At 37.8% G+C, this 15,635-nt stretch overlaps 2 protein-coding genes across 2 annotated transcripts; both read left to right on the top strand.

Moving 5' to 3' along the window:
* The first annotated feature begins 4,067 nt into the window (after positions 1 to 4,067).
* On the top strand, positions 4,068 to 4,668 carry LOC123003258 (high mobility group nucleosome-binding domain-containing protein 5-like). Its single transcript, XM_070214498.1, has 2 exons — positions 4,068 to 4,515; positions 4,661 to 4,668. Exons 1-2 carry the CDS (start codon positions 4,068 to 4,070, stop codon positions 4,666 to 4,668), a joined length of 456 nt encoding a protein of 151 aa, XP_070070599.1.
* Positions 4,669 to 4,684: 16 nt separating this feature from the next.
* On the top strand, positions 4,685 to 8,870 carry LOC108054167 (uncharacterized). The gene is made up of 2 exons (XM_017137019.3): positions 4,685 to 5,213; positions 5,269 to 8,870. The coding sequence occupies exons 1-2, from the start codon at positions 4,752 to 4,754 to the stop codon at positions 5,278 to 5,280; spliced, it is 474 nt and encodes a 157-aa protein (XP_016992508.3). The 5' UTR covers positions 4,685 to 4,751; the 3' UTR covers positions 5,281 to 8,870.
* Positions 8,871 to 15,635: the final 6,765 nt, after the last annotated feature.

The following is a 15,635-nucleotide window of genomic DNA, read 5'->3' as shown; positions in this document are numbered from 1 at the left end:
TTGTTTAGACTTAAAATAAAAAAAAATGTTTTATGTAGGTATGCAATATATTTTGAGATATATTTAAAATAACTTTATTTGCATTGAAAACAAGAAAAAAGAAACAAAAATTAAGGTTTAATATAATTGATGGTGTTTTATTATTTTGAACATGACTGTACTTACATATAGGTTTGCTCGGGCGTATAAATTCACATAATAAGACCTTCGTCCTGGCGCCCGTGTCGGGTTTCCTGTGGTTTGTGGATGATTCTGTTGTTGCTGCTCCACTCCTCTTCACATAGTTGTTGTTGTTCAGGTTGCTGTTGTTAACGTTGATTCGTGACAAAAACAAAAATAACAACAATGAAAAGCAACAACGGCAACAGGAAAAGCGTATGACAGGGATATCATCCAGGGATATACAATTTGGTAGGTCATTATCCCTGCTCCTCCGCTGGAAGCTCCTGTTTTGACTGCGGTTTCAAATATGGCAAATAATTGTGAAATGTTTCTGGATTTTGGCCCTTCGCTTCCTATATCATCATCATTATTATGGCCGTACGCCATCTGGCGGCTGTTGTTGATGTTTTTGCCATTTGTGTCGCTTCTGGTTATTGGTTTATTGTAAATTACTGGGCTATAAATTAAAATAACATACTGACTAAATGTGTAATCAAAGTTGGTTAGCTAAAATGCTGACAGCCGTGAATTGAGCATAGCAAATATATTATTTTTGTTTTATGCAATTAAAAGCAATAATTAAGTTTAATATTTACATAAAGGGGGGCTCGAGAAGTTTGGAGCTAAATAATTTTTACTAACTCTAGAAAAAATGCCGTCTTAAACAAATAACAAGAAAATAATAGTAAGGTTTAATAACTTTAAAAATAGATTAACATCAAATAATTTTTTATTTCGTAATAATTTTATTATTATGTTTTTTAAAATAATATTTTTTAATAAGTTTATTGGTTCCAGGAGAAGTTTAGGTAAAAGTGAAAAGATTTAAATTTAAAAATGTTGGTGGTTAAAAATTGTTAAGGTTAAAAAAAATATTATTATCATTATAAGACACATTTTTTTAAACACTTATACTTATTTTATATTTATGAACTGCTAAGTAGCAGTTTCCCGAGTATTTCCCATTGTGTATAAGCTGCATTTTTTCCCTCCGTCTTAAAGCAGACAATAGTATCGCAATAACAATTACGATGGCAACAAAGGCAAACTGCAATAAACTACAACACAGACACCGTAGGACTTTCCATTCGGTCCCGTAGACGGATCTGTCTCCTCCTATGGATTTTCCTGCCGCTTTCCACTTTCTTTTAGCCAGCTTCTTGTGCCCTGTGTGTGTTGGCAGCGAAATTGCGTTGAATGTTACCTGCCATTTGGCAGGGCATACACACACATACGCGCAGGATCTGGGATCCCTTTTAACCCGGGACTCTCGCCATCAACCCTCCCCCCTTTGTCGGTCGAGTATTAAGTAAATGTCGGGGCCTAGGACCTGGATCCTATATGGGGAGTGGAGAGTGTTTCGGCCTGCAGAGAGGGGGCAGCTATATACAAAGAAGTTGTCTACAGCATGCATATGCAACATGAAGGACTCCGGCTCCTCGTACTCCTCCTTGATTTCCTTACAGTCCCTTTCGTTATTGCGTTTTCGTTCTATGTGGCAGACAACAGACAGGACACCGGTGAAAGGATGGCAGGATGCTGGGTTGCTGGGATGGCGACTAAAGGTGCTCAACGATGCTCGCTTGGCGTTTATTTGTTGCCCCCTTTTGTGATTCGGTTTTTGGTTCGGGATTCGGTCTGTTTGTTTGTTTGCCATGATGCCAGCCAACATTCTGGCCCACAGGTTCCAACAGCCAACAGCGGGAGCTGCAACTTTTCCATTAAATCTTCTTTGCGGCTTAGAGATGAGACGTGATCATACAGGTTAACTTAAAATAGTTATAAACAAACAGGAACCACTTATACCACAAAAAAGGGATATACTTGGAAGGGATATATTGGAGCATTCTTCAATATTTTTAAGAACACCTGGATTTGCAAACTTTTATGATCGTTGTAAATATTTTTCCGTATTTCCAAAAAAATTATTTTTATTTTCCAAGTCCTGTATTGTAAAAAAAGATTATATAAAGTACCTACCATTTTTTGTATTATTCATTTTGTTATAATAATTTTATCGAGAAACATTTTAATTTTATTTTCATAAAGATTTAAAAAATTATCCGAGGTTTTTTTTAGAAACAGAAAATATTAAATTGATTTTCAAATCTCGTTATCACTTAATAATATATAACTTAATTTTTGTCGTTCTAATTTTTTTATACAACTCTCCCATCTCTAAAGGATATCTAAAATTCTTCCCGCCCACTTTTTCAAATGCTGTTTAAGCGGTCCTTTTCTGTTCGCCGCCATTGTCATTGTCTAGACTTGTGTCTATTGGGTTGATAGCCTTGCTGTGCCCACTCCGAATATTTTCGCCTGGCCCTCCATGTCGCATACTTAATATTTGTCTGTAGTAAACTTAAATTAATCATACGCATCGTTGTGCAGCATAAAAATTGGCAAAACTTTTGTGCTGCTCGTTCTGCAACGAGGTTCAAAGGGCAGCAATGTTCGAATTGAGCCATTGAATGGCTGGCAACAGACCCCAGATATCCATACACTGCCACCTTTGGAGCAAACAAATAAGTGTTTCCTGTCCGTACGTGCGTGTCCTTTGCTGTCCTTTCTGCCTCTGTACAGTGTATTTGTTGACATGTAATTGTAACTAAATATTTTAAATTGCTTTAAAATAAAGAGAAAAGCTTAACGTTCGTTCCGTCCTCGTTTCCAAAAAAGGTTATGCAAATGACAAAGTTTGCAGGATGCACACACACACAGACTCATGCACTAAGAGGGAGATAGAAAGAGAGGGCGGGAAGGGGAGTGGAAGCGAGAGATATGTGCGGCAGGTGAGGATGCAACGTTTGTGTAAATAACATAAAATTCGTATTTATACACAGCATGCAAGTAAACACTAGTGGGGGCGGGTACTCACGGCTGGGGGGTTTTTGGGGTGGAAAAGGGGGCGTGGCGTAGGCGGGAAAGGGAGGCGGCAGGTTGCAACAGCAGCTGAGGAGAATCATGAAATTTCTGTTTGCATTTTACATTTGACTGCGTGTCGGTGTCAGGATAACTACGTGTACGTGTCCTTGTGTGGGTGTGTTTGGATATGCCAGCTTATATATGTATGTGTTTTGGTTTCAGTATGTGTGGGTCTCTGTATATTTATGGTAGAGTGGGAGTACATCACTCGTTGAATGTGTGTGTGTTTGGGGGCCTGATATGTGGAAATGCTTTTATCAGTGGCAGACGTGAAACAAGTGAGAAATATTTTTGTATTCACAATGATTACACCCTTGGAATATCCTGTAAAATATTATAATGGTCATAAGCTATGATTTTTTATTAATATATTTAATTAAATCTTTGACGTGTTACTTAAAATTACCGACGAAATTAAATTTTTAAAATATTGTAGCAGGATGGCTACGTAGTAGTATGTATGTATGTATAAGTTATTGTATTCCTTCTAGAACATTCCTGAATATTCTTAGAGTACGTTGTTGTTGTTGTAGAGCTTACTCTCTCTCTTGCGATCTCCCCACACTCACTCTCTCAGAGAGTCGGGGGTTGGTGCGAGTCGTGAGCTGAGAGCGAAGTTAGTTGAATGCCAGCAGTGATCCTGACCAGATAAAACTTGTGAAATAAAATAATAATAAAACTATAAACTATTTTGTGTAAACATATATTCTACTGTGTGGTATTTCATTAATAGGGACATATATCATACCCCTACAAAATCAGAAGTGGGCCGATCACGTGCCAAACAAATTAAAAACTACAAGTTTAAAAACTAAGAAAGTGAAACAATTTAATAAAACAAAATGGATTTGAACAAAGTATCGATAAAACAATTAAAAATATGGTTAAGTGTATTAAAATGTTCAACGACTGGTTCAAAACAGGAGTTGATTTTACGTTTAAACAAATTACCGAGCGAAAAACGCAATAAGTTTAACGAAATGAAGGAGAACCGAGACGGCGAAAGAAGTAAAGGAGAAGACGGAGGCAAAGAGAAATTCCAAGAACGAGACGGCGATAGAAGTAACTGCAAAGACGGCGGCATCGAGAATTTCGAGGAAGAAGACGGCGGCAAAAATAACAACGAAGACGGCGGTAAAGAGGATTACGAAGTAGAAGAAGGCGACGAAATTAATAGCGAAGATGGAGAAGGCAAGAACAAAGTTGGCGAAAAGAACGACAAAGGCGAAGACGGTGAAAAAGTTCGGGAATATATACGCGAAGATGGAGAAAACGAAAGCGAAGCTGGCGAGGAAACAAGAGGTGAAAGAAGCTACGAAAGAGACGGCAAGCAGAACAAAGGTGGAGGCAGAAATCGAAACTGTGCAGAAGTGAACATGCAGAACCAAGCTGGAGAGAAAGAAAAGATGGAGAACAATTTTAATCAAAGTATAGACATTTCTTTGAGAATGGCTACGCAAGTGTTGTGTGAGTTTGCGGGCGAATCATGTGCGCGCAAATGGATCACTCGGATATATAATATCGCAAGCATCTACGGTATAACCGGAAATTATATAAAACTGTTGATGATTAGCAAAATGAAAGGCAAAGCTAATGTTTGGTTGCACGCAAATGCTGGGCGTGTTTTGTTACCATTGGAGGAATTAACGGCTGAGCTGATCGCAATGTTTGGCGAAAAATCATCAAAGCTGGAGATAAGGCGCAAATTTGAGCATCGCAAATGGAGTGCAGGCGAGACGTTCGGGAGTTATGTTGACGACAAGATAATGCTTGCTCAGGGCATTAATATTGATGGAGATGAAATGTTGAGCTGCATCATCGAAGGTATTACAAATCAAGGGCTGCGCAATCTGGCGCACATTCAAAGCTTTGTGGATGTTGGGCACATAAAGCGAGCATTTGCCGATGTTAGATTGCCGAAATCTGTTGGAAAACCGATGACATCATTGGACTTCAAGGACAAGAAGGAGACACGATGTTTCAATTGCAATGCAAAAGGGCATTGGGCGAACGAGTGCAGAAAGTCAAAACGGGAGAAAGGATCGTGCTATGCGTGCGGCGAGATGGGACATTTTGTGGCGACGTGTTTGAAGAGCAAAAATAAGAACACAGGCAATAATAATTATGTAAGATACGTTGAAATCAATTTTATGAATGATATTAATACCAAGTTAACTACAGAATGTCTCATAGATACAGGGAGCCCGATTTCATTTATTAAAATATCAAAAGTACCAGAAAATGTCTGCAAATTACCAGTTTTAAGTTTATATCATGGATTAAATAAGAGTTACTTAGAAACCTATGGCAAAATATTGTGTTATGTTATGAAGAATTTAAATAAAATTCATTTTCATTTAGTTATTGTGGCAAACAAATCTATGAGTCATGATGTAGTCCTTGGAAGAGATTTTATGGAAGCATGTAATATTAATTTAAACCTCGACACTTTGAAAATGGTTACGGTTGAGAACATTGAAAACCCTCCAAATGTTAGTGATATTGTTAGAAATGTTAGAGAAGAAAATCAGATTGTTAGTGATATTGTTAGTCATGAAAACCAGATAGTTAGCAATGTTAGTGATAAAATTAGCGACAATAGGCAGATGATTAGAAATGTTAGTAAAGTTACAGATAAAGAAATAGTTAGGAATAGCAATGAAATAGATCTAGTGGCAAGGGAATTGTTTAATATTAATATTACAGATGAAAGTCCAGATTACAAAATTGGCAATGAAGTGAATTATAATGTTAGGCGTCATTTTATTAAAATGGTAGAAAGCTGTTATGTAAATAAACAAAGACCAAAGGAACCCGAAGTTAGATGTGAAATAAAATTAAGATTAGAGGATTCTAAACCTTTTAGTTGTTCGCCCAGACGTTTAGCTTATACAGAAAAAGAAAAGTTACAGGTTATATTAGATGAATACTTAAACGAGGGAATTATAAGACCGAGTCAATCGGAGTACGCATCTCCAATAGTGTTAGTAAAAAAGAAAACAGGCGACTTACGACTATGTGTGGATTATCGAAAACTTAATAAGACAATGGTTAAAGATAACTATCCTTTACCTTTAATTGACGATTTGTTAGACACTTTAGTAAATAAAACAATATTTTCGAAATTAGATTTAAAACATGGCTACTTTCATGTATTTGTGGATAAGGACTCAATAAAATATACTTCATTTATGACGCCATTAGGACAATTTGAATTTATGCGAATGCCAATGGGGCTTAAAAACGCTCCTGCGGTGTTTCAGAGATTTATTAATACAATTTTTGCGGACATGATTAGGGATGGTAAGGTAGTAATATATATGGACGACATTATGATCGCCAGTAAAGAGATACAGGAACATTTAAATGTTCTTAGGGAAGTTTTTGATCGTTTAGCAAGAAACAAACTAGAATTGAGAATGGACAAATGTGAGTTTTTACAAGCAAGTGTACAATACTTAGGTTTTTTAGTAACCAGCAAGGGAATACAAGCTAATGATAAAGGAATAGAAGCTGTTAGAGATTTCCCTGTTCCAGATAAAGTACATGGTGTTAGAAGCTTTTTAGGTTTATGTTCGTATTTTAGGAGATTCATTAAGAATTTTTCGATGATCGCAAAACCATTATATGACCTGTTAAAGAAAGATAAAGAGTTTGCATTTGAAGAAAGGGAACTACAATGTTTTGAGATGCTTAAGAAAATGTTAGTTGAAGCGCCAGTGTTAGGATTATATTATTATAAAGACGAGATAGAATTGCATACAGATGCAAGCGCACAAGGTTTTGGAGCGGTCTTACTACAAAGGAAAGAGGATAAAAAGTTGCACCCTATTTTTTATTTTTCAAAGGCCACAACAAAAGACGAGGCAAAATATCACAGTTTTGAACTTGAAACGTTAGCAATAATTTATGCTCTACGAAGATTTAGAATTTATGTGCAGGGTAGACGATTTAGAATAGTTACTGATTGTAACTCACTGACGTTAACATTAAATAGGATTGAGTTAAACCCTCGAATTGCACGATGGGCATTAGAATTGCTTGAGTATGACTTTGAGTTAGTTCATAAATCGGGAAAACTTATGCAACACGTAGACGCGTTAAGTAGGAATACGAATATACTGGTAGTAGAAACGAATAGTTTTGAAGACAATTTAATTATTTGTCAAGCGAAAGATGAAAAGTTGAAAGATGTTAGGAAAAAGTTAGAAAAAGAGGAAGATAAAATGTTTGAGATGAGAAATGGAGTTATTTATAGAAAATCAAATGATGGGAAATTGTTATTCTGTGTGCCAGGAGAAATGGAGGACAAGATACTATACAAATATCACAATGAATTAGGTCATTTAGGACGAGACAAGGTTATGGATGCTATTGTTAGGACGTATTGGTTTCCGAATATGAAAGAAAAAGTTGTTAGACATATTGATAATTGTTTGAGATGTGTGGCATATTCGCCAAAGTCAGGAAAAGGGGAAGGAATGTTGCACAGCATACCAAAAGGAAATGTGCCATTCGAAATTATACATATCGATCATTACGGACCGGTTGATAATGGAAGATCAAAGAAACATTTGTTTGTGGTGATAGACGGTTTTACTAAATACGTTAGGCTATATGCAACAAAGACGACGAACACAAAAGAAGTTATTATAGCAATGAAAGATTATTTTAGGTCGTACAGCAGGCCAACATGTATCGTTTCGGACAGAGGAAGCTGTTTTACATCGGAAGAGTTTGGAAGATTTGTCGAAGAATATAATATTAAGCACGTAAAAATTGCGACTGGGTCACCTCAGGCCAATGGGCAGGTGGAAAGAATTAATAGAATAATTGGGCCAATGATAGCTAAATTAGCAGATCCGGAAAAAGGACTGCATTGGGATACAGTTGTTGAGGACGTTGAATTTTCATTGAACAATACAAAGCAAAGAAGCATTGCACAAATGCCGAGTAAAATGTTGTTTGGAATCGAACAGAAAGGAAAAGTTATTGATGAATTGAGGCAAAAGTTAGAAGAATTAGATAATGTTAGTGATGTTAGAGATTTAGACAAAATTAGGAAAAATGGAGTGGAATCGCAAATCAAATTACAAAATGACAACGAAAGAAGATACAATGAAAAAAGGAAGGATAGTTTAGAGTACAAAGTTGGAGATTATATTATGGTGAAAAATTTCGATAATGCAGTAGGAGTCGCAAGGAAGCTAATACCCAAACACAAGGGTCCTTATGTTATAGATAAAGTTTTGAGAAATGATAGGTATGTAATAAAAGATGTGGAAGGTTTTCAATTGTCGCGTTGCCCTTATCAAGGAGTCTGGAGTAGTCAAAATATTAAGCATTGGATTGGTAAACGAAAATAGCTGTAAATATATCCAAAGAATTGTAAATCTAAAGACTGATAGTATGTAAGATAATTTTAGATGAAATCAATTGTAAATTAAACCAAGATCAGGGGATCTTGAAATGTCAGGACGGCCGAATTGTAGCAGGATGGCTACGTAGTAGTATGTATGTATGTATAAGTTATTGTATTCCTTCTAGAACATTCCTGAATATTCTTAGAGTACGTTGTTGTTGTTGTAGAGCTTACTCTCTCTCTTGCGATCTCCCCACACTCACTCTCTCAGAGAGTCGGGGGTTGGTGCGAGTCGTGAGCTGAGAGCGAAGTTAGTTGAATGCCAGCAGTGATCCTGACCAGATAAAACTTGTGAAATAAAATAATAATAAAACTATAAACTATTTTGTGTAAACATATATTCTACTGTGTGGTATTTCATTAATAGGGACATATATCATACCCCTACAATATTGAAAATAATAACCAAATGTTTCCGTAGATTTATCATACTTAAAATGCCCAACGCCCAACGTGGGCGCCAACTATATGAAATGCCGATGCATGACGAAATAAAATTTTTAAAATATGTAAAATAATAAATAAATGTATCCTTATTTTTCATATTCAAAAAGCCCCACGTTGGGCGCCAATTATCAGTTACGTCGATACACCCTTTCGCATACCCTCTACAAACATTGAGATAGCATTTTACAGCCATGAAATTTGCAGTTTATTGCCTTCGTTTTTATGTACGTGGCAGAGCACGGTAGTGCCAGTGAAAGAGAGGGAGTTAAACCGCACACACAGGCAGGAATGGATACGAAAGAGACACAGTATTGTTGCAGTTACAAATTAATTGCATTTCGGCAAAGAGCTAAAACATCGATTTGCATTTGTATTTTGTAATTTCTGATGTGGCATTTTGTGCATAATAAATGTCAGCGCAGGAGGGGCGTGGCCGTGTAATTAACACCACAAAGGAGACACCCATCGCACTTGTCAGCGAGTCACTTAAGAGACTCCGCGACCTTCAATCATCAATCAGTCAAGCCATCAATCATTCAATGGTGACCAGCGAGGCAGCGAAAAAAAAACGAGTTTTCCAACCGCATTCTTCAACGCAAACGGAGACAATTTAGAGTCGTAAATAGTTACAGTCGTCGACAGTTATGCGAAAATATGATCGAGAGTTATCGATAGCCAGTCAATAGATCGCGACAGAGAGAGATATCATTCGAGAGCTACGAAAAAAAGATTACGTAGAGGTAGAGAGAAATTAATTAGGCGCCCGTGCTAATTGTCACAGAGTCTTCTCTTTTTCTCCACCTGTTCTCCCAGTTACTTCAATTAGTTTTACATGCACTTTGGCGCCTGCTACTAAAAAAACTGGTTTCCCCATCTCTCTTTCTCTTTTCTTTTGACCGAAGAAAGGGGCCGGAGGAAAGAGACGGAAAGAGATTTTGAGAAAGAGACAGACAGACAGACAGGCAGTACCTATCGTTGACATTTTAGCCAAGCTCATTGGCAATATTAATTAACAGAATTAATAAAACATTTGTACGAGTATCTGCAGCAGCAAGAAATATTAATTAACTGAACCCGCTTTCAGTAACTTGCTTCCGTTGCCACTGCAGCAGATGGGACGGGCTGGGATCGGCGGCGGGGTGGTGGTGCGGCGTTGTGTGTTATACAATAATTAAGTTTTCAGCACCTGCGTGAGTCCAAGTTGGAGCCGCTGCCGCTGCAGCTGCTCGTGTGCAGCTCTTAAGCCTGTCCAGACAACCAGCCAAATGCCAATGAGCGGTTCGAAAGATCCAACAGCCTTGGGCGCTATTAGAGAGGGGCTATTACAATGTTTGTAAGCTCTTTTCAAATAATAAGTATTAGAAAAATATTTAGAGAATTGTATCTAGTTTAGATCAACTAAGAGGTCAGCTTTGCCTTAAATAAATCAGTTATAAACATGGTTATTTCTTATGGATTTTATTGAATTTACTGGCAATTCATGTTCATGTAATATGAACAATGGTATTTTAAAATATTTAACCAATTTTGTATTAATAATTATTATAACATTTAATCGTATGTTTTTAAAGAAACCAATGGTTTAAGCTTAAAAAATAAAAAGCCCCACGTTGGGCGCCATAAACTCACCTCAACTGCTCTCCTGCGTTGGTTGACCAAAAAATTTCTTTAAAAAATTGTCGCGCGATCGCCTCGACCGACTGTCGCTTTTTGGTGGCCACTGTGGCGCATGTTTGGGCCACTTTACACGGCCTGGCCAGTTTCAAATTTCAGTCCTGTTTGGCCACCAGAAGCCCCTCAATCCCCCCCACCATTCGTTTTTTTAGCAACTGTTTCTTGATCGTTTCCTTGCTCCTGTTTCGGGTTATGCGTGAGCGGCGCTGTTGACGTGTTTGTTGCACATGCGCATTAACCCGGCCGCAAATTGTAATTACCACAACGCATTACAACATAATTTCCAATTGCCCCGACCGCCCTCTCCCGCTCCCTTGGGTGTGAATTTAATGATATGAGAGCATCGGGCTGGGCGAGCGGATCAGATCAGACGGATGCCGAAAGAAAGTTCGCCCCAATTGCCGTGTCTAAGTGGCAGTGAGGCAAAGTGAAGGGCAGTCCTTTGGTAATAACATAATAAGCCAAAATATTGTTGGCATTGGAATTCAATTAGTAAAATGCGGCAGAAAAAAGGCTTGTGAAAGGAAGCTGGACGATATGATGTCGTCGTTGGTCCACTCACGGCCCTCTTCTCACCCAGTTTGAGGTCAATTGTCGAGAATCTCGGTATGTGCAGAGTCCCAACTGGAAACCGAACTTCAGGTTCGATCCCAAGCACGTGCACTCGACCAGTTTTCTGTGGGCTGCCCTCTAGACAAATTGACCAGGCTTCGGATTCGAATTCGGATTCGGTTTCGGCTTCCCAGTGGCCAACTTCTCTTACCTGTTCCTGTTTGCTCTCCACATGTGAGTGAGTGTGTTTGTGTGTGTGTGGATGCCATCAGGTGTCGTGTATTTTGTCAGATATATTTGCGTTTCGATTTTTCCGCCTCACTGCAGACAGAAGTTGTTCGACCGGCCATGTCGTGATCGGGAGGCCGAGAATGTTGGGATTTGTTTTCACGGCAAAGAGCTGTTAGGGGGAGGATCCCATATCTAGTCAGTATCAGGGGATTTTGCTTTGATTTCCTGTGAACAAAGATGGTCCATTATCTGGAGTGCAAGCTAAGGTTGTTGGCTACGGTTTTACACGGCAATAAAAGTTAAAGAATAAAGAATAATATTAATTTTTAATTTGTTGGTATTTTATTAGGAATTAAGCTATCAATTTCCACCAAAATTAGCATAAATGTCTCTTTTATTCTTGATCATTTTCTAATTAGATAGTTTTAAATTAAAATTTTGAAGCATTTAATTATATTTATGATATGAATTTTGTTGTTTTTTAATTTGCTGTATTTTAAAGTTCAGTAAAACATTCAATTTTTGCTATCAAATGTGAAAATATCGGTTCGAAAACTTTTCAAAGATAAAAATCAATAACCAATCGTCCTTTTTGGGCTTTTAAAGTGTTTTCGATCTTTCTCCCCATTTTTCAGTGCTTGGACTTTGTGGCTGTGGGAGATTCTATTCTATTGGCCAAAAAACAATCTTGACCCAGGTCTAGACAAGCGAACTGCAGGGAAATAGAGGCGACTGAAGTGAAGTGGAGAGAAGCGGTTTGGACTGCTCTGGGTTGGATGTTTGGTTGTGGCTGCGGAGCCTCGGCTCAAACTCGTTTCAATTAAAATTCTTGGCTAAGAAGCGACAACAACAGAAGTTGGCAGCAAACAAACAAACCAAGCGACCGACCGAGAAGCGTCCAAGAAACCAGCAAAAAAATAAAAAAGCGGCCAATGGCAGCAAAAAGACAAATTAAAGGGGATTATGAGAGGAGCAGACAGGCGGAGGATATATCTTATATATATATGTGTATGGGAATGCAACTGGCAACTGGCAAGAGGCTTCTCTTTTCTCTTCTGCCGTTTGCGTGTAAGTAAATTTTGCAGAAATTGGTGCAGAAGACAAAGGAAAAGCACATAAAATAAAATAATAACAGACGCAATCCGAAAGGAGACCGAGACGATGATGACGACGGGCCAATGACTAAATGACTGACTAAGTGCCAAAATGGTGAAAAGGGGGATAAGAGGGATGCACCGAAAAAAAGTCTATATCATCAAAAATAATTTTATTAAAATAAAAAAATTATCATTCATAAAATACAGGGAACTTTTTTGATGTAAACAAATTAAATTTTTTAGAATTATCAAACCAAGATTCCATATTTTTAAAAAAATTTACTTCTTAAATGTGGTTAAACAATCTTTGATTTTTCCTTAGATTTATTTTCTGTGTAGAATACAGGGACTTTTGGGACTAAATGCGAAATCGAAACGAGAGATCGAGAGGTAGGGCATATGTATACGCATATATATATAAAATACGAGTGCCGCCTTCAACGTCTGTCCTCCCTCTACCTCTTTTTCCCCTCCATACCCCCCTGTATACCCTATAAGCCCCTCGATCTTCTTCTCATCTTCGATCCATTGCCAGTCGTCGCCGTCGTCGCTCATTATAAATTTTTTTAATCGGCTGCGCTGCTGCACACAGGAAAACATCAAAGATCCGTCTGCCAGAAGCGACCATATCCTCTGGTCATCTCCCCACCTTCTCAGCAGATCCTGATGCAAGTTTAAATATTTAAAACAAAGTCTTCTTCATCCTCCCGCGGCTCCTGCATCTGCAACATTCCTGGCGATCGCTCGCCCCCACCTCCATTCGGGCCTCCTCCATCTTTTCCTTTTTTTTCGACCGCATCCTCGGAGTGGCCAAGACCCAAACACACTCCGCACATGGTTAATATTTTCCTTTATTTCTGTTTTTTTTTTTTTGGACGGACCTGTCGTCGTCGTCCGTCTGGAACTTCGACTTTGGCTCCGTTTCGGTTTCGTTTCGAATTGGCAACTGTTGGTGTATTTCACCTGGCATTGGTCATTAAATGCCCTCAAAATGCATCCAACAAAAGAACTCAACAAGTTAAAAGGGCATAACAACGGCCACAAAGCCAGGGTCCCATGCATATTTTTATTTATTTAATATTGTTTATGTATAATACAAATTGTTCAGGTGCATTGGGCAGCTGACCGATGACGAGATATAATCAGAGAAATAACTTGGATCACAGGATAAGAAAGCCGTAAAAATACAGAAAGAAGGAGGCTTTTTTATAAAAGTAATAATTTAAAAAGGATTTGAGATATAGCTTTGTAAAAATTAAATAAATATGAAATATTTTCATTTAATTACATGTCCATTTTCTTATCATGTTTTCAATGAACTCTTTTATGTCTAAATAATACACAAATTACATTACTCTTCTTTAATCTTTTAATCATCAGCGGAATTCTTTATTTACTAATGAGCATAATAACAACATTTGTACATAATTAATTTTTAATTTTTATCATTCTCTTTACATTTTTTCCCCTCCACTTCCACGTTTAATATTCATATCTGCTTAATGCATTATAATTGAATCTGATTAAATCATTCAGATCATCACTCAATTGTATACACAATCATCTACATCAAGAAATTATCATAAGCGAATTCTTTTCATTCACAAACTCTTTATTAATTTTTAGCATAATCATCTTTATTGCCGCGTCATGCTTATATATATTTTTTGTTTGTGGGACACATTGCATTTCATATCTTTGCCTTTGTTTTGTATTTTTTGAGTGCCTTTTTGTATCTTTTGTGGCAAGTTTTACATGCTGCAGAAGGCGGGGTGAGGATGAGGAAGAAGAATGTGCGTGAGTCGAGTGGCCGAAAAGTGCCAGCAACATAAGAGAGACAAGAGACAACAGGAAGCAGCTGCTAAAAAATTCTGGGAAACATCGCATTGCTGCGCTCCAAAAAAAAAACATATATATTGCCTTGCTTCTGCGCCTCGAATTCGGAGTTGCATATAATTTAATAAATTCAAAATGAGACTGAGATAAGCCCAGCGAAGAACAACTTCATTATTAGAGAGGAGAACAATCTTGCGACTTTGGGGTCAATAGTATCCCAAGGAATTCAATGGGTTCTTTGCATTTGCTGTGGCCCAAGTCCAAAAGAGCTAAGGCCAAGGCAAGTTGGTCCAAAGCAGAAGCTGAAAGAAGTGCCACCCCCCTCGAAAACCTCCCAGCGGTACACAGAACAAAAAAAATATCATAAAAAAAATGCTACAAAAATTTCAAATTAAATCAATCCAAATTATTGCGTTTATTTTCCCTGTAGAATAGTTTTAGATCATAATATTCAGATTATTTTGTACTTATTTTATTTAGTGAAACTTAGTTTGTGGTCTTTCTAGTTTTTTTCCGTGCACCTCTCACAAGGAAGCGCATTTTTAAATGCCAAAACAAATGGAAAAATTAAAGCCAACGAACGAGGAAGCAAGGGCCAAGGAGAGGGGGAAAGAGATGGCAGCTAAACCTGCCGGCCGGAGAAAGAGTGAGATGGGGCGACCGAGAGTTGACTGTAAAAATGCATCTAAGCCGTTTATTTTTTTTTCTATTTTTTTTCAGCCTTGCTTCTTTTGCTTTTTCAACTTTTACCAACTGGTTTGCGACCACTCTCCTAACCCAAGCTCACCCACCGCCACCCCCTCGATCCGAAAACTGACACAGCAGCCGCAACACTTTTATTATATGCCTTCATCTAATAAGCCAAAGCCAAAGACCAAGGCGAGCTTCTGCTGAATCTGAAGCTGCAGAAACGGCTATTGAGCTATCCGTGTCCAATTGCCAACTTCAACTCCAGCTCCAACTTCAGATACATACATACTCGTACTCGTACTCTCCAGTTGTAGTTCTATCGCCCGACGATGATCACCAAACATGATTGTTCAACTTTGCTGTTTTAACGCCAAATAAAATAAATCAAATTCCTGAGCGGTCGTCGACTAGACGTATGAACATTGCTAGCTGGAGGACGAATAGAGATGGCCAAAAGTGAGGCCTGGTATGTATTATTTGCCTTAATGAAACAATTTTCTTATATCTTGATTAGCGGTTAAAATTGGAAAAATTGTTTATTTGAAAAGATGATTTATCTATCTCTTAAGGATACGGGTTAATTAAGGTGTTAAATTCTG

The sequence above is a fragment of the Drosophila takahashii genome, chromosome 3L (assembly GCF_030179915.1).
Source record: "Drosophila takahashii strain IR98-3 E-12201 chromosome 3L, DtakHiC1v2, whole genome shotgun sequence".
Taxonomy (NCBI): Eukaryota; Metazoa; Arthropoda; class Insecta; order Diptera; family Drosophilidae; genus Drosophila; species Drosophila takahashii.
Note: the sequence above shows the minus strand (reverse complement) of the source record. Positions and strands in the feature narration are given on the sequence as shown.

What these genes read in the sequence shown, in the direction of transcription:
- LOC123003258 (XM_070214498.1), top strand. Translation starts at nt 4,068, where the DNA reads ATGAAGGAGAACCGAGACGGCGAAAGAAGTAAAGGAGAAGACGGAGGC.
- LOC108054167 (XM_017137019.3), top strand. Translation starts at nt 4,752, where the DNA reads ATGTTTGGCGAAAAATCATCAAAGCTGGAGATAAGGCGCAAATTTGAG.